The sequence below is a fragment of the Vicugna pacos genome, chromosome 14 (genome assembly GCF_048564905.1).
Source record: "Vicugna pacos chromosome 14, VicPac4, whole genome shotgun sequence".
Lineage (NCBI taxonomy): Eukaryota > Metazoa > Chordata > Mammalia > Artiodactyla > Camelidae > Vicugna > Vicugna pacos.
In genome coordinates this window covers 72,951,816-72,970,745 of record NC_133000.1, presented here as the reverse complement: position 1 = coordinate 72,970,745, position 18,930 = coordinate 72,951,816, and the positions used below count along the sequence as shown (strand labels likewise).

The following is an 18,930-nucleotide window of genomic DNA, read 5'->3' as shown; positions in this document are numbered from 1 at the left end:
TCAGCAATAAAAAAATCTGAAATCTGTTAACCTCAAGGGATAGATTAGAACCCACATTTCAAACACACTTAATGGCGTATAATACACACACATGTGTAATACAACATAATGAAAACTATGTAATGGTACTTTTCCTCAAGCTTGAGAAGTGCGTGGATCTCATTTGAAAGACACACACACACACAAAACCCACTGTGGCTCCACAGTTGCAACAAAGTATTTTTTAATTGTGTTATTACTTCAGTACGTACAAGTGTAAAGTTGCACATGCAATCCTTACATTACAGCAAATAAGAGAAGATGAAACTGTAGACTCCGTAACATCCCAGGTCGCGGCCTTTCCTCACGGCGGCCGAGGCGTCTCCGTCCCCGCAGACGCGCTGGTGAGCGAGCTCAGGGCCCCGCCGGCTCGGCGGAGCCTCCTCCCAGTCGCCACGCTGCTGCTTCTCCTGCTTCCCAGCAAGTCCGAGTAGCCGCCGCTTCTCACTCAGGTAAGTCAGGTGTTTAAAATGCGCCATCGACACCCAAAGCTGAAAGAGAAAAGTAAGTGCTTTTATGAACGTTCGTACAAGCAAAAGAGATCGTGCCAGACGTCTGCTTCCAACGTGAGTATGTGACAGAGACTGAGACGCGGTTTTGTAAACGTCTGTGACTCCTGCCTGACTGTTGGTGACATGACTTGACGCTCTGTCACATTCCCGTGACGCGGCACGCCACGCACAGAAGCGTGCTCCGCTGCGCACCCTCGCGCTGGACACCCTGCAGAGCGCGCCCTCACATGGCGCCCCGGGCGTCCCCCGTCTTCGCTGGAGGGCACCTCGTTTACATGTTTAGCTTCCCACCTTTATTGTGGTGTGACTCCGACACAGCGACCTACACGCATTTCGGATGTACAATTTAGTGAGCACGTGTTTAGCTGAATCTCTGTTCCTTTCCCGTGACCCCTCAGCATTCACAGAGGGCTGTGCTGTCACACAGCGCTGCCTTCACAGCGTCACATCAAAGCCATGGGCCGCTAGACTCAGGCGACAAGCTCTTACCGGAGGGAAGTGTCTTTAAGTAGCGAAGCTGAGCTCTGACTTGGTAACTTGCCGAACGTTTTGAGACGACCACGACCAGAGTAGGGCAACCCTGTTTTGAACTTAGGACGCGTGAAGTCGGAGGTGCAAACACAGGCTTGGTTCGTGTGAGCCCGGCTCCCAGGACGCCCCGCCGCGCACCCGCCCGGAAGCACAAGCGGGCGCGCGGGTGGCAGGCTTCTGGGGCGCTAGTTCTGAGGTGGTGCTCGGGTGGATGCTGTCAGCTGAGCATCAGAAGGAAGCAGAGCAGCGCTAATCACTCTCTGAGGCCTGGGAAACAGCGCAGTCCCCCCTCCCCGGCCCCCGTCTCATACCCCACTTCTGAGCAGGAAAGCGCCAATCACCCCAGGTTCTCTGGAGCCAGCCTCCCGGGCCTGCCCCCACCAGCTGTCTGATCCCAGGGACTCAGCTGCCTCGTCTTTAAAGCGGGGACAATAGCAGCGCTCCCCGACAGGATCACTGCGAGGCCCGAATCGGGGAGTGTCTGTAAAGCACTCGGGGTGCGCTCGGGACGGAGGGCGTGCTCAGCGGTCGTGACCACCTCTGTTCTCTAAAGCCCACGACAGTCTTGTCTGTACTTTTCCACGGCCCAGAAGACAGAATCGCTGATGCAAATACAGGCCTTAAAATGACTCTCATAAAAATATGCAAGTGACAGAGCCATATTAATCTTATTATTATTATATAATTCAATTCACCTCAGCTGTTTTATAAAGTGACCAATCCGATGCCCAGAAACCTGGAAGGTTTAGGACAATCGGGGCTGACGGCATAGATTTGCCCAGAAGGACGATCACAGCCTTCAGCTTTAAGTGATGGTGTCCCCAGGTGCTGACCGGCATCACTAAGAATCTTGGGACGACAAGAGCAGAAGCCGCGAGAACCTGCCTCAACCCCCTGACATCAAAGTGTAGACACGCAGGAAGATAAACAGCCCCCGGGGGCAGACACCCAGGGAGCAGTGCACCCGGACTTCAAAGGCCCGGGTGTCCGGGCGCAGGCCCCTTGCTCATCTGTCACTGGCTGCCTCGGAGACGGGGCCGGGGCCCAGGGGATGTGCCCTCTGCGCCCCTGCTGCCCAGGCCAGCTCTGGCCCCGGGCAGCTTGCAATGAGGAGCCGGGGGAGCCTGGGGAAGTGATAAGGGAACCCTCCCGCGGACTGAGTTTCCATGACTCAAGTTAACACAGCTGGGAACTCAGGCGTTACTTAACAGCAGGTTGCTCGGCCCCCGGGTTCCTGTCTTAGCGGAGGGGCGGCGGGTAGAGGGGGTGCGAGGAGGGCAGAGAGGAGCCCTGTGTGGGTGGAGGTGGTCTCCTGGAGTCACGCTCGTCGGGGGGGTGGGTTCCCTGCCAGCGGGCATCCTCCTGCCGGGACAGCCCCCCTCCGCCTTTGGCGGAAAGCCCCTGGTGAGGGTGGTTGGGCCTGGGCTGACTGCCTGGGTTGGGCCACACAGGCAGGTGAGATGGGTCTCCCCACGGGGCGGGCCTTCTCCATCCCCGGCTCCGTGCACGAGCAGGCGGGGGCTGCCGCTGCCTCCCACCCAGCCTGGCAGCGTCTTCTGCTCATTGCGTCTTGTCTCCTCTGTTTCCGCTTTAGGAAGGAGATGGTCAGTCCTGCAGGAAAGGGCAGACGCCTGTACCGCCCTGTTTCTCCTGCGTCTGGAGGCCTGAGAGAGGAACACAGCCTGGGCGGGGGGCAGTCGGGGGCCTCAGGTGGAGGGTGGGCCCGGGCGCGGTGTCAGTGCCAAGGGCTTGGGTTTGGGGGCATGACATCCAGGGACACTGCACAGCAGGGGTGTGCAGACCGGAAGCCGGCAGGCTCTTCGGCAAACAGGAGTCAGAGTTCAGAAAGAAGAGTTGAAACCCGGGGCCGTCAGGAGCAAAGCCCAGTGAAGGGAGAAAGTCAGCGGGCCAGACAGCCCGGAAGCCCGAGGCTGGGCCGGGCTGGAGGGCTGAGGATGGGCGGTCTCTGCGCTGCGCCGGGGCGAGCCCGGGGCCGCACTCCCAACACCCACCCTGGGCCCAGTCCCAGAGCTCCCGGTGGCATCGGTGAGCACGTCCTCGGGGGCTGCTGTGGAGGTGGCGCGCAGTAGGCTCACAGCGAATCCTGGTTTCCGCCGTCATTTAAATATGACAATGGCTTTTCTTCTCAACCCCCCCCCACATTCTACCAGCCTTGCAAGAAAAGTGTCCTTGCTTACAATGCTGTGACCTATGAGATCACCACGGAAGAAAGTCATTTTTTAACCATCATTTTGTTTATTTTGCCAAAATTGCACTTTTGAGTCTACTGTTGGCAGGGACAGCAGCGCCATTTCTAGGCATTATCGCACAGTCGACAGTGGCGTTTGGGAAATCTGATATAAAGCACTCCTTCCATCCTGCTTTGATATTGATTTAATATCAGAGGACCATTTTCTCTTCATCTCAACCAGATGCTAAAAGGAACCTGAGGGAGACAGAAAGGACATTTCCTGAGCAAGGTAATGCTCATCTCGCCTAAAATAAGAGGCAGCTTTTTCCTTGCCTTTGAAATATCTTACTGCATTTTTTTATACATAGAAAGGAGCAAGATTCTACATGACAAAAATGAATACAAAGGACACATTTTTGCCTGTTCGTGTGTAGCCTTCACTTCCCCAGCTTCGTTGGGCTGCAGCTGATGGACAGCGCTGTGTGAGTCTGAGGGGTACACAGGACGACTGGACGTACATCCGTGCAGTGAAACGATCAGCTTGCCAAGGGCAGTTACACCCGCCGCCTCACGCCGGCGCTGTCATCGTGTGCGTGTGCGGCAAAAACATTGAAGATCTCCCATGTTAGCAAATTTCAAATATTCGATACAATGTTGTTACCTTTAGTAGCCACGCTCTGCAGCGGGTCCCCAGAGCTCATTCCTCCAACAACCGAAAGTTTGTCCCCCCGTCCCCCAGCCCTGGAAACTAGCACTCTACTCTGTTTCTATGAGTTGGACTTCTTAACATTTCACAAATAAGTGAGATTATGCAATATTTGTCTTTCTCTGACTCCTTTCACTTAGCACGATGCCCGCAAGTTTCACCCGTGTTGTCGCAAGCGGCCCGACTTCCTTCTTGCCACTCTGCTGTGTGCATGCACCACGTCTTGTGCTCGCTCATTCGCTGCGTGACGCTCAGGCTGCTTCCACATCTTGGCTGTTGTGCCCAGTGCTGCACTGACCGTGGGGCGCGATATCTCTCTGAGATCTGAATTTCACTTCCTGTGGATGTATACCCAGAAGCTGGGCAGCTGGATCACACGGTGGCTCTGGTTTTAATTGTTTAAGGAGCCTCTAGACCATTTTCCAGAGGGGCTTCACGAATTCACATCCCCACCGACTGTACGAGGGCTCCCTTTCCTCCACGTCTTCCCCAGCACTTGTCCTCTCTTTCTGACAGGTGTGAGGCGCTGTCTCACGGTGGTTTTGACTCCATCCCCCCCGATGGTGAATGAGCACGTCCTTGTGCCTGTTGGCCACTGGCATGTCTTCTCTGGAACAACATCTCTTCAAGTCCTTTACCCATTTTAAAGTCAGATTATTCAGGTTTTTTGCTCCTGAGTTATGTGAGTTCCTTGTATATTTCGGATGTCATTTGGCTTCCACTGGGCTCTCAAAGCCTTCCCTTCTCCGCTGTTCTCCGGGGGCACGTGTGTTCTATTCTTTAAATGTTTGGTGAGATTTTCCAGTGAAACCATCTGGGTCTGGATATTCTTTTTCAGAACTTTTAATACAAGTTCAATTTTTAAAAAAAGGTTATATACATATTCAAATTATCCATGTCATCTCGACGGGATTTTGGTAGTTTGCGGTGTTTGAGGAATTGGTCCCTGTTTTCTGGGTTGCCGTGTGTGAGCGTACGTCGCTCACAGAACTCCCTTTTCATCCTGTAGCGACCACAGCGCCTGTGCTGTATTTACCGCTTTGCGCCTGGTATTGGTGGCTTGTGTATGCTGTTTGTCTTTCTCAAACTAGCCAGCGGTTTATCAATTTCACTGTTTTTTTTTTTTTTTGAAGAACTGGCTTTGTGTTTCATTGATTTTCTTGGTGTTTTTCTGTTTTCAATTGTATTGACTTCTCCTTTTATCAGTTTTTCATAGTTTTTGTGCTTTAGGTTGATGCTGGCCTTCTTTTTCTAACGTCTCGAGTTGGGAACATGCATAACGGACTGGAAACGTTTCTCCTTCTCTGCTGTGAGCACGCAGAGCTGTGCGCTTCCCGCGCGCCCTGCCTAGCTGCACCCGCAGACTGCACGCTGGGTGCTCATCTCCGTACGCTTCAGTGCGCCCTCTAAATTCCTCTTGAGGCTTCCCCCTTGGTCCAAGGATCACGCAGCAGGGTGCTGTTCAGTTTCCGCGTGTCGAGGACTCTCTGTTGTCTTTCTGTCACTGACTTCTAGTTTCATTCCACGAGGTCAGAGAATGCACTCTGACCCTGGTGCTCGTAAATCTGCGGCTTCGGTTGCTGCTCGTCTTGGTCTTTGAGACACTTTCTGTTCTGCTGTTACTGCGTGCGGTGTTCAAAAACGTTACGTTCTCTTGGCTGACGGTGTTTAGTTTTCGTATATCCTCGCTGATTTTCTGTGCAGAAATCCTACGCGTTTCACGGGCAGGCTGCTGAAGTCCCTGCTCTTGCATCTGCCCGTCCACCTCTTCAGCTCCGCCCGTCCTCGCTTTGCGTTCTGAAGCCCTGCTTCTCGCGTCTGATGTTCAGGCCACAGACCTTCTTGGCCGAGTCGCCCTTCCACGGTCGTGCGACGTCCCTGCCCGTCCTCGGCAGCTTCCTTTGCTCTGGAGCTCGCTTTACCGACACGAATGGAGCCACTGCAGCTTGCGACTACTGTTCGCACCATGTGCTGTCTTCTGTCCTACTCGTTTTTTCTGAGGGGAGGGAGGCCATCAGGTTTATCTGTTCGTTCATTCGTTCATTCATTGTTATTTTTTAACGGAGGTGCTGGGGGCCTGACCCAGCACGCGCTCTGCCCCTGAGCGGCCCCCGCGGCCCCCCGCGGCTCCCTCAGTCTGCCTGTCTTGTTATACTTGCAGGGAGCTTCTTACAGACAACGTGTAACGAGTCGTGTTTTTCACCTGCTCTGGTAATCTCTGCGTTTTAGCTGGCACCCTGAGGCCGCGTGCCTTGAAGGTGGTTGCTGACACACCGGGGCTTCAGGCTACCTGTTCATTAGTCTGTCCCTTCTGCTGCTTGTTTCTTTCTTTCTCTTGTTTCAAGTCACTTGGATATTTTTAAAAATTCATTTTTATTCAAAAATGCTTGCTGTGTCACTCTGCATGGTTTTCTCAGTAACTGCTCCAGCTGCTACAGGATACACGTGTGTCAATATCACAGGCTGCTGGACCCAGCTTTACCACTTCAGGTCGAGTCCTGGAATCTTGCCCTCATTAAGGTTTTTTTTACCTTCTCCACTTTAAAGTATGATTCTTAGAATATGAAAATGAATACATGTATAGGTATGTGTGCATGGCTGGGATATGAGGCTGTACACCAGAGACTGACACACTGTGACTGACCACACTTCAGGTAAAAAATTACATACTAATAACAATGCGATGACCTTGAGTACTTCTTCTATAAATGCCACATTAGATGGTGTTACAAATTTTGCTTTAACCGTCAAATGTTATTGAAAAATGACATACTTACTCGTGAAGTCAAAGATGGGTTTGTGGTTGTGGTTCTTTTCTTACCCAAGTTGCCCGTCGTCTTTTGCTACCATTTCCCGTCTGTTTGCAGAGTTCTCTTTAGCCGTCCCTTACGAGTGGGTCTTCTGATGAGAAGCTCCTTCAGTTTTCCTTTTCTGTGAGTGTTTTTATCCCCCTTCGTCAGCAGCCGCCCTGGGTACGTGGCGCGCGTAAGGCGTGGCCGACATCTGTGAGCTGTAATTCCAGTGACAGCGCGGTTTCCGGGGCCCTTCAGTGCTAGTCCAGTCTGCCTGTATCTCAGCAAGGCACACATTTTACCAAGCATGTATTCACTTTGAAACTAGGAAGATGAGAATCCAGTCTGACATGTATTCTCCAGCCCGTGTATTAGCAAGGGAGACACCAGCGTCCAAGTTAACACCAGAGTCCAGGTAAGGGCCGCGGGTGGTGCCCAGAACAGAGGGAGGGGGAGGAGTTCTGGGGTCAGAGGAGCGCGACAGGCTGGCTGCACCGGGAGTGCGGGGCCTCCGGGCCCCAGAGGCTAGGACCAGTCCCTCTCAAGGACACCCCCGGCGTCTGACAGGTGTTTGTGTGGAGATTCCTCAAAAGACTAGGAATAGACTTACCATATGACCCAGGAATCCCACTCCTGGGCTTGTATCCGGAAGGAAATCTACTTCAGGATGACACCTGCACCCCAATGTTCATAGCAGCACTATTTACAATAGCCAAAACATGGAAGCAGCCTAAATGTCCATCAACAGGTGACTGGATAAAGAAGAGGTGGTATATTTATACAATGGAATACTACTCAGCCATAAAAACCGACAACATAATGCCATTTGCAGCAACATGGATGCTCCTGGAGAATGTCATTCTAAGTGAAGTAAGCCAGAAAGAGAAAGAAAAATACCATATGAGATCGCTCATATGTGGAATCTAAAAAACAAAAACAAAAACAAACAAACAAACAAAAACAAAGCATAAATACAGGACAGAAATAGACTCATGGACAGAGAATAGACTTGTGGTTACCAAGGGGGTGGAGGGTGGGAAGGGATAGACTGGGATTTCAAAATTGTAGAATAGATAAACAAGATTACACTGTATAGCACAGGGAAATATACACAAAATGTTATGATAAATCACAGAGAAAAAAATGTGACAATGAGTGTGTATATGTCCAAGAATGACTGAAAAATTGTGCTGAACACTGGAATTTGACGAACACTATGAAATGATTATAAATCAATAAAAATGTTAAAAAAAAGCATGGTTATAGAGATGTTTCCTTCCACATGTGACCTCACCGGCGACACGTATTTCAAGTGGACAGCAAAGCGCTGTCTCTGCAGAGATCGGGGCGTCGTGTGGGTAAACCCACCCCTGCTGCCGCCAGCGAGCTCTGTGTCAGGAGCGCTGGTCACTGCCGCTGAGGTGACTTCACGCATTTAGACCTTCGGCAGCTTTTCAGTTTCTCTTCATTAATTCTTAATACATGGAATAACACAACCGTCACATGCGTGTAATGCCGAACGAGGGTTCATGCTAAAACGCATTCAGTGTGAAGGAATGACTCTCTGTGTTGGTCTTTTGACTGTAAGCTTGAAAAACTTCAGATAATGACGTTCCATGCCCTCATTTACAAGCCATAATTTTCAAAGGTTTGCTAGGTGTTTTTAACATCAACTTATTATCCTCTCAAAATCTCGCAAAGTGAGCACGCTCGCTTGACTTTAAGGCGTAGAAAACTGAAGGCTGAAGAAGTGACTTGCTCAGAGCCGCGCGCCCGGTGGTGGAGTTTACTCTGCAGGACCCTTTGCTGGCTCCTGCCTTCTCGCTCGCGGGGCCGAGCGGAGAGTCTTGGAAGCATTCTGAACGTGAGACGGACTCTTGCAGCTTCATTCCTGAGGAGAGCATTCAGCACGTTTGATGCAGAAAAAGCGCCCTCCTGAGGAGCTTTGCGCAGCAAGGCAAAGACTGTGGACCAGGAGGGCAAAGGCTTACTTGAATTATGCGGATTCTACTAATGACATGATGCTTTCTAGATTTATTCTCTAAAACCAGCTGGCTGGATTAAGCTGCAGCTCCCGCGTCTCAGGGCAGCAATCCAGCCCCCGGCCGGCAGAGGGCAGCAGCAGGCCGGCTCAGGGAGGGCGGGGACCGCATCCCCCGGCCGCGCGCTCCTGATCGCCCAGGGGGAGCCCCTCTCAGGCCCTGGGGACACTGGCGGCCTGGCGCTATTAGGTCGTGAAGGGCCTCATGACAGAAGTGGGGCGTCCTCTGTGCGTTTGCAGAATGAAGAAAAGTGCTGAGAAAATTCTGAGCCAAATACACGTTTTCTCCACCTAGTGATCCCGTTGGTAACCAGGAGTGTGCTTTTCCTGCAGAAACGTATTGAATGCTACCTACAGAAATATTTCTGACCATATGTCCCGCAGCAAGAATTCCCAATGATGTCCCAAGGACTGGATACAGGACTACAAAGAACCTTAACATTTCCATGCTGCACACCAAGGACTTTTAGGAAGGAAACTGCCCATTCAGAAGAAAAAATAATAATATTCTGCTTTAAAAAAAGCATACCGAAACAGCAGCTTTGGCACGGTCGGAGTCAACTGGTAAAGAATTTTAATATACAATTTTATATTGACTTTTTACCTCCTAATTTTTAAATAAACGGTTAAAATAAGAAGTATTAGTGCATTTTATAGACCATCATTAGTCAAATGGAGATTTAACAATTACATTCTGAATGGTAATTTAAAATTCTATTGCAAAGTTACTAGTGAGCTAGTGAAGCGTACCACAAGAAGCGTCAGCCTGGAAGGGCCGTGATCCCGGGCTCTGCTTGGCCATTTACTGCTGTGTGAGTTCAGGCAAAGCACTCAACCTCTCTGAGCCTCGGGCTCCTCACTTCTCAAACAGGGATCCTGAGCCTGCATCAGGGGGTTTGGTGGGGAAGCGGCCTCCTCGCTAACTCCTGGTTGAGAGCATAGACACAAGCGGAGGAGGATGCTCACCTCTGCTGACAAGCGTTCAGTCTGTGTAGCATTTTAGCAGTAATTCTATCTTTGTGGCGTGCCTGCCAGGAAGCCACGCTGCGCGTGCCATGCCTTTGCAGGGGTCGCACACATGGTCGACAGTAGAGCCAGGATGTGACGCTTTCTCTTCCAGCTCCAAATGCTGCTCCCTCTCTACCTGGCGGCACTACTGGTCAGATGTGTAAAGGGCAGCGTGGAGGTTAAGACCAGAATCGTCCCCAAGTCGCTCTGACTTCCAGGCTGGTAGGGAACGTCGCCTTCAAGGACGCATCTTTGATAAAGAGTGAGGGGGCCTGTCCACTCCAAACTCACTGTACAAATGGACTTCAGCCAAGGCTTTGCATCCAAATTGGCTTTAATGTTCTTTATGTATTAAATAATACTGAAAAACCTGAAAACAAACTGGACATCCCGGAACATGAAGAGGGAGATGAATCGCGCACATTGTGATGCATCCACAGGACGGAGTTAGTGCAGCCGCTGAGAGTCAGGCTGTAGCCTATTTGATGCTATAGGAAAACGTGAGATTATAATGGTGAGTGAAGTGGGAGGTTACAAAATAGCACGTGTGGTACAACTTTGTGGACGTGGGTGCGCATGCACACACACACACACACACGAAGACTGGCTGTATAGACACTGAACCATTAATGGGGCTACCTCTGTGTGCAATTATGCCTGATTTTTGTCCTTTAGATATTCTTGTGGTTTCTCAAGTTTTCAAGGTACATCTGTTAACATGGGAGCAGAAAAAAGCTTATTTTAAAAAAATTGTGTCTGTATATAATACTACCAGTAAAATAAAAACAAGTTCATAAGTTAACATATGAAGACCATTTCCCTAACTGAAAGATGCCAAAGGGAACCCCTAGAAATATAAAAAGAATGCATGAATTGAAAATAAGAGGCCGCAGTGCCAAGACACGAAGGGGAGTGGGCTGAGACCCGCTGAGACCTGCCTGGGAGACATTAGAGCAAAGCATTTGAATTTGATTGGATTGTTTTCTCAGGAAAATAACAAACCCTGTTCGTTTGCCACTAAAATGCCTTTTGGAATTCTGGAACTAAAGCTTAAGCAGTGAACTTTTTGTCTGCAAATCTGCTTTAAGATCCCAGGGAGAAATGCTAACCAGAATAGCGAAGGCGGACAGTTTTACAGTTAAAATAGGCGTTGGAGTGTGAACCTGGAACAGAGCTGGCAACAGTGAAATTCCGAAAATGAAGTGAGCAAAGCCTGCCTCTTCCCTTTCCTCCTCCTCTGCGTTCCCTTCTGTGTGTGCATGTCACCTCTGACCCCTTCTACAAACCAGGGATGAAAATCGAAGCACGGTGAGCTTGCGGGTGCTACTAACATTCAGGATCGTTATGTATCAAAGCCTTCATGGCTTCTGATGTAAAAACCAAAGCAAAACACCTTCAATAAAAAATTTTAAGAAATTAGAAAATAAAAAAACCAGCAAAACAAATCTACCAAATATACAGGATTAGCAATTAAATAAAATTACCCAAGAAGAACAAAGACTTACCCAGCTTTAGGGGGCGTATATTCTGACACAACCCCTTGTGACGCAGAGAGAGCCTCAGACGCTGTGGAGATGACCGTCCTCGGGACACAGTCTACGAGGGCCGGCGGGGGGCACGGCGCATCGCGGTGCGCCACGGCCGGTTGTGCAGGGGCTGAACCCCTTGGTTCTTGCCACGAGAATCTGAAGTTAGTAAAACGCTGCAGTTTCTGGGTTTCAGATGAGAAAGTAGGCTGGAAGAAGCCAAGTGACCTGCCCTTGTAAGGGGCAGACCCCCCAGATGATCTGTCTTTGGTTCCAGGTTCTTTCCGTGCTTTATGAAGTCTGTTGCTTTTATGTATGTATGTATGTATGCATGTATTTATTTATTTATTTTTATTGAAGTAAAGTCTGTTGCTTTTCAACTGTAAGTTGAGTTTGCACACGGTGAGACTTCAGAGTTCAGAGCCCGCCTTGGGAATACCCACGTGGTAATTTTGTCCTTACATCATGCACTGAAAGTAAACGGCTGTGAGGAATTGTGCAGCATGTAATTTGTGTAAATTAAAGTTACTGTGTGAGACACGAGGTGGGGGGCGGTTCCTGGCTTTGATTCTGGACCCCACACTGTCTAGCCTCGCCTTGTGTATTCCAGCTGTGTTTTTAAGAACACATTCAAGCCGATTTTATGTGAAATGAACAAACAGCGGTGGCGGTGCGGGCTGGGTCGCCGGTCCGTTCCGCTGTGTTGTGAGGCACAGTAAACAGAAAACGTGTGACAAAGGCAGACAGTATTCTCCACTGGGCGGAGATGAACTGAGCGCTGCCGCCACCAAGGTGACTTACGACAGGTGTTTACAGACCCGTGAGCCGTCAGCCCTTCACAGGTCTCACATCCACCCCTGAGCACGAAGCCCCGTGCACAGGAGAAAGCGCGGTATTCAAAATGCCCACGAGGGCCCCAGAACGAGTGTGCGGCCCGGGGTTTTTTGCTCGAAAGAGGCGCCCTCTCCCCACTGTTAACTCGGGGAAGCGTCTGCTCAAGCCAAAGGGAAGTAAATGCTCTACTCATCCGGAAAACTAATCAGCTTCTTTTCTCAGACGCTTTATCAGGTTTCTCCCGTGCAGCGGTCCTCGGACTCCTAAAGGCCGAGGACACGGACAGCCGCTGTGACACGTATGGAGCAGGCAGCAGCGTCTGACACGCGACGTCTCAGGGTCCTGCGACACGGGTTGTTTGAACCCCGGGTCTGCCCCCAGCGGTGAAACCGGCCGAGTGACTGATGACCGCGGGTCACAGCGGGAGACGGGGCCGAGCTTGCGAGGCTGTGCGATGCTTACTGACGGGGCTGTTCCGCGCCAGACACAGAGGGCAGGGCGTGGAGCCATCACAGGGGTCAGGGGCCAGGGCGGCCTGGTGGAAGCTGTGAGCCAGCAGCCCCGAGGGCCTGGGAGTCACGAGTGGACAGAGACAGTCTGGGTCCCAGAAGCTTCCCGGACCTTCAGGCATGCATATATCCTGCCGTGGAAATGGAACAATGTGCTGGGCCAAGCCTGGTCCAGTGAGAGCCTTAACCCAGGTTTCTCAGCCCACGTCACGTGCCTGGGGACCACGAGGTGAGGGCAGAGGGCAAGGAGGGACCTGTGCAGGAGGCCAGCCCAGCTGTCACCTCGACCTGACTTGACAGGTGTGTTTGGTCCCTAATCGCGAAGGCAGGTTCCATCTTCCGAAGATCAGACACCAGCACCATGTGCTGACGTCAGGCCCAAGACACTGCAGATGTGAGTCTCCATCCACAAGAACCGCCTTCTCCGCCGCCCACGCTGGCTGTTTTTACTCCTCACAATGGCTCTTTCTTGAGTTGAAGAATCTCTCAAAAGTTGTCCAATCTTTGACCAAGAGGATCTGTGACCTCCCAGCCAGCCCCACACCGCAGAGTAAGAACAGTTGAGCAGATCGTGGGTAAACTGGGAAGGTGAAGGTGGCAGACGCCCTGTTAGGTGGGGTGGGGATTGTGAGTGGAGGATTGAAATGCCAGCCACAGAATTTGGTCCCCAAACAAGGATATTTCCTCCCCAGTATGAAAGGCCATTTGTATTCTTTAAAAACAGTGTTTTAAAATTAATTTAAATCAAAGAAGCAATGTTCTGATTGAACATCATACTAAAAAATGTAATACGCTTCAAAAGCTGTGAATATAGATTTGAGGATTAAAAGAATACAGGCAAAAACAATGCTTAAAAAGAGGGGATGGGGGCTTCTGCTCCCTAAATTGGAGAGAGAGCCAAAAGCAATACTCAGTCCTGGCCTCATTTATAGTAATTTCGAGGCAAGTGTCAGCCTTCGAAAGTCGACTCCTATTTTTAAAAAGTATGAGAAGAAACACTACATACTCACAAAACAAGATAACAGAAAGGACAATGGCTCAAGGCTTCTTGACTTCTGAAGTAATTTACCCACCCACCTACCACAGCTAAATGGCATCTTCCTGAAGTATGTGAGTATTCGAAGCCTAATTGGAGTTTCCTTCTGTTGACCCGATGTCAGAACAGTGAATCATTATGGTCTCAAAGAAGGAAAGTGACTCAATTTATGAATTAATTGTAATTTGAAAGCTTGCTCACTGGTTTTAGTCCATCAGTCATTAAAGATCTTTCTAACGACCGGGCTGGGTACTGAAAGCTCATTCATCCTGAACCCCCTGATTGAGCACAGCTTGAAAGCATTTTTCCTGCAGTGTCACACGGTACCCGAAAGCTAGAATATAAGAGTTTTAAATCCAGCCGTATGAAGGAGAAGCGAGACAGAAGTGCCCTACCCATGTGAGAGCAGCTGAGCACCAGGGATGAAGGATGCTGTCCATGTGGTGCCCACACAAGTCCCCCTCAGACGAAGGAGCCCCTTCACAGAAAAGGCGAGCCTGCGGTGCCTGACCGCAGGATTCGCCATCTTACTGCAACATCCCGGCTGCCAGGAGCCCTGGACTAGCGTGAAGTATGGGCCCCAGTTAATACTAAGGTGTCCGTGTTGGGTCATTCCTTGTAGCAGACACACCCCCAATGCAAGGTGTTGCTAGGGGCGCCAGCGTGGGTGGGTGGACGGGTCTTTCTGTCCTGCCCACTCTGTTTCCTGTAAGTCTAAAGGGTCCTAAAACCCGGTCAGGTCTAGTCCTTATCTTTTCAGCACTCACGGTGATGAGGGAGTGTCAAAGAGACAGGAGGCAGCTGAAAGAGCCCCCACAGGCCAGGGCTGGGTCAATCCGAGCAGGAAAATAAGTGCGGTAGCGTTGGATTACGACCCAGAGTAGAATATAAAACCCACCAATGCCTGCTGACATTAGCAAACTGCTGAAGAAACAATCGATGGGGGAGAAGAGGCAACCCTCCCTGCAGAAGAACATTAAGTAATCGGTGCAGATGCTCCACACCCAGGAAGGGGGCGGCTGGACAAAGGCCCACAGAGGGCAGCGGACCGCAGTCCACACCCAGACGGCAGCCTTGACTGGACGTCGCTGGACAGTGCTCGCCTCCGGGGACCAACTGCACTTACGCTGAACGTGACTGGTGAGACGTTCTGGTGCCAACGCTCCACCGTCATGTTTTCTCTGGTCCCTCCTACTCTGGGTTCACTTTTCTTTCGCTTTTTAGTGGAGGAACATTTTTTATTGTTCCGCAGTCTACTCTTCATCAGTCTGGTGGTCATCAACGTCCCAGGTTGTCCCCACGTGTACGTCAGGGCTCTCCAGAGACACAGAGGCAGCAGCCTGTCTGTCTGTCTGTCAATCATCTATCTAGAGAGAAAGAGAACTGGCTCACATTGAGTGTGGGGCTGGCAAGTCCAAAGTCTGCAGGACAAGCTAGGGCTGGAGCCCAGGAAAGAGCCGATGCTGCAGCTCGAGTCTGAAGGCCACCCGCTGGCAGAAAGCCCTCTTCCTCAGGGAAGGTCACTCTTTTGTTCTATTCAGGCCTTCTACTGATTGGGTGAGGCCCGCCACACTATAGAGGGTCATCTGCTTTACTCAAAGCCTGCTGTTCACATGTTAATCTCCTTCCAAAGCACCCTTACAGAAACACCTGGAATAATGTTTGACCACACATCTGGGCACCACAGCCAAGCAAAGTGACACAAAACCAATCCTCATGACATTAAAATCCTGGCAGGTCTGCCCCTTGTACCAAGTGGGTCCCCAGCCTGGGGCTGTGCTTGGGCAAATATGGCTGGAGTTCCACCCGTCAGTTTCCTACCAAGCCCCCTTCAGCTGGTGAGCCATGGCCTTTCATCTCTCGCCCCAAATCCAGCCTGCCTGCTCTGGGGCCAAAGCCGGGGGCCAGCGCCTCCTGCACGGGGCTTTTGTGTACTAGTTGCTAATTCTTAGGCAAGTCCTTCTCTATGTCCTGCTACATGCCAGCCACACTGTATTTTCATTACTTTATTTCCATCTTTAGATTGAAAGAGCAGAGGCACATTCAGGGAGGTTCCAGCGACAGGAGATGGTTGTAAGGACACTAGCACAATGTCTCCTAAGCTGTGCTGCGTCCTCTGCTTTCCTTCCCTCTCTCTGCCTCTGCCGTACTGCTGTCACGACTGTGACTGGGGCCGTTGCCTCAGAAGCCAGGTGAGCACAGCAGGAGGCTGGGAAGCAGGAGAGTTATGGACACACTGCTGTCTGAAACTGCCGTCTGTTCCTGATGCCAAGTCCCGACCTTCCAGGTACCTCACTCAGAGACTCTTTTAGCCTTTGTTTTGTGACCTCTACGGTTTTCCTAGAATCCAATGGTAGAAGAAGACAGGTGCTGAAATGCAGAGTCAAGCAGATGGGGTCCGTTATGGTCTTGGCCCTTCTTCGATGGGCCTGGGCTGAGGCACCTCCAGCACCCTGAGTCCCAGCAGGACGCCTCGGGTGGTCCTCTTTGTAATGCCCGGCCTTTCCCTCCGACCCTGGGAAGGAGGGTGGGGCTTCTCTCCTGCTCAGCTCACTCGGCTGTCAGAAGGTGCCCGATTTCTCTGTTACAGTTCAGGCCATCTGGAGACACAAGTTCTTTTGATCTTAATCCCAAATTCCCTGGGAGGTACTTGGGTTGGTCCGGCATGGGACGCTTGGTCCAAACCAGGGGCGCCGCGTGAACTGGACAGCTCCCGGCTGATGTGCGGACTGGTCATTTGTCCCTGGACCGGGCAGTTCTCAGGGCCCGTGACCCCTCCACCCACTCCTGTGTGAGCTTCTACAGTAACGTTCAAAACGCCTTGTAACTGCCGGCTAATTTACGTTCTCCTCTCCAGGCCTCACAGTCCGCCTCCCTGCGCTGGGCCCGGGCTGGGGACGGCCAACCCCGCGTGCAGCCGCTGTCAGTGCTCAAAACCCCAAACACCATAAAACCCTCCTACTTGTGTAGACAGACTTCTTCCACCGAATGTGACTTTAAAGAAGAATTACGGACTGGAAAGGCGCTCACGGCAGGTCGGCGGCCGGCCTGACCCTCGAGGACACCTGCAGACCCTGGCGGGCGCCCGGGGCGGAACGTTCCGGGCCGGGCCGCAGCGCTCGGGGAACGCGGGGACCGGGAGCGGGGAACCCTTTGGCCGGCGCACCCGCGGCCCGCGCGCCCGGAAGGAGCGGGGCATTGTGGGAGGGCCCGCGTTTCGGCGGGTTCCGTTAAAATGGCGCCCTCGTTGCCGGCGCTGCCCGCGGGGCCTTAGCCTGTCGGGGACCCGGGGGCGCGAGCCGGGCGCGGGCGGCGGGGCTTCCGGAGCGCGCCGGGCTCGGGGCGGGCTCGGGCCGGGGGCTCCCGGAGCAGGGGCCCCGCGGGCGGTCCCGGGCGAGGATGGCGACGCCGGACCAGAAGTCGCCGAACGTCCTGCTGCAGAACCTGTGCTGTCGGATCCTGGGCAGGAGCGAAGGTGCGGCGGGGCCGGGCCGGGCCGGGCCGGGGCGGGCCGGGCGTCCCCCGGCTCCTCGGCAGGCCTGGGGCTGCAGCAGTCCCCGGGGCGGAGGCGCGGAGGGCGGAGGGTGGAGGCCGCGCCCGGGGCGGGCTGAGTCAGGGCTCGCCGCCGCCGGCCCCGGGAGCGCAGCCCGGGGGCCGTCAGCTGCGGGCGCGGCCACGTCCCCCGGGCTCGCCGGCCCGGGCAGGCGCCCCTGCGCTGGTCTGGGTGGAGAGCGCGGCGGGCTGGCCCCCGGGCACGCGTCCGTGACGGCGCCGGCGGTGACGCCGCGGACGGGGTGCCGGTGGCGGCGAGCCACCCCATTTCCCTGTGATGCTGGGAGGGGAGCCGATTTGAGTGTGATGCGAAGGTGGCGTTTCCCTCCGAGAAAGGGTTTGATGCAAAGCCAGCCCTGCAGGGCTCACATGGCGAGTGCTGCCGCCAGACCCAACCCTCTACAGCGTGTGAAGCCGTTCTGTGGTCCTTCAGAAATGGCCCGGTTCGCCGTCTCGGTATATGTTTCGGCGGCAGGGAGGGGGTTCGAGGGGATGCACGATGAAGGAATTTTCTGGGTAATTGAAGCAACTGAGTTACTTGTTCCTTAAGCACCATAATGTGGAAAAGAAGTGCAGTTTTTGCGAGACGACTTTAAACAAAATGAAAGTATTGAGGCTGCATTTTGACCTGCCTTGATTCATGACAGTTAGCATACATCATTTATTTGATGCTGTATGATCACCTTAGGGGCAAAAGATGATTTTTTTGGTCATTCTTTTAAATGATACCGACTTCATGTGGTTCTTGCTACAATATGAAGTTTCACTCTGTCACTTTATTCATCTAGGAAATCTTTGGGCTCCCCCCACGTCCAGGCACTATGCTAGGATGTGGTTAGACAGACAGGTCATTCCTCTCATAGAGGCTACGTTCCAGTGGAGGAGACGTGGTAAGATAAGTGAGCTTCTAATGTTGATGAGGGCTACTGTGATGAAAAACAGAGTAGGGTGAAGCTGAGGACACCTGAACAGAGACCTGAGTGGAGTGTGGGTGCAGAGACCTTGAGTGGGTGAGAGCGTGGCTCTCCTCTGTTTTTGTCTCCAGTTCTTCTGAGTGTGTGTCTCTGGTAATCTTGAGTTGCCTTTCTGACTTGATCCTGATCACAGGAGAAACCAAGGAACTGAGATTGTGGGCCACTCATGTTAACCTTGGTGCTTTCATTAGACCAGTGGGTCCCCAGTTTTCCTCCAGGGGTAAACCACACATTCATCCGTTTCCATTGTCACAGCTGGACTTTGAAGACCGTTCATTTCAAGATATCGTTTCTCAATTAATACATTTTTAAAAAAAAATTTGCGGCTCCTTTGATTGGCTTAGTTTCACCGACTCTGGGAGGGTTGAAACATTTCTCTTCAGCAAACTTCTGCACCCTCCTTCTCTCCATTTAGAATTGTGTCTAAATTAAGAGTAAATGGCTTTTGTACAATTTAAACTTATACAGTGCTGTCGGTCAATTATATCTCAAAAAAGAAGGAAAAAAATAGGAAAAAATGTGACTAGGTTGCCTGTGAGACATAGAGGGGATCCTTTCAGAATAAAATATCTCATAGAATCCACTAAGGTGATGCTTTCTTGTTCTGTCCCGGATGGCTAGGGTTGCCAGGCAGTGATTGTGTTCATAATTCTAAATTATGCTACTATGTGCTGAAGAA

The 18,930-nt window shown here is 51.9% G+C and overlaps 1 protein-coding gene and 1 long non-coding RNA gene across 5 annotated transcripts in view; one reads left to right on the top strand and one right to left on the bottom strand.

Annotated features, from left to right (window-relative positions):
• Window positions 1-206: 206 nt before the first annotated feature.
• LOC140701193 (uncharacterized) lies at window positions 207-16,681 on the bottom strand. 4 transcript variants are annotated; one of them, XR_012080129.1, is made up of 2 exons: window positions 11,326-16,681; window positions 207-530 (listed from the first exon to the last, which is right to left on the bottom strand). It is a non-coding gene; the product is annotated as an uncharacterized lncRNA (long non-coding RNA). The 4 variants fall into 4 exon arrangements; XR_012080131.1 differs by having other exon boundaries at window positions 14,852-16,681; XR_012080130.1 differs by lacking the exon at window positions 207-530 and adding an exon at window positions 3,316-3,528.
• A 245-nt stretch (window positions 16,682-16,926) lies between these two features.
• Window positions 16,927-18,930, top strand: part of TUBGCP3 (tubulin gamma complex component 3) — a 45,395-nt gene continuing 43,391 nt past the window's right edge. Inside the window, exon 1 of the mRNA XM_072976562.1 lies at window positions 16,927-17,200. Within this exon, the coding sequence (XP_072832663.1) occupies window positions 17,125-17,200 (76 nt within the window). The 5' untranslated portion in view covers window positions 16,927-17,124. The remainder of the gene's footprint in view (window positions 17,201-18,930) is intronic.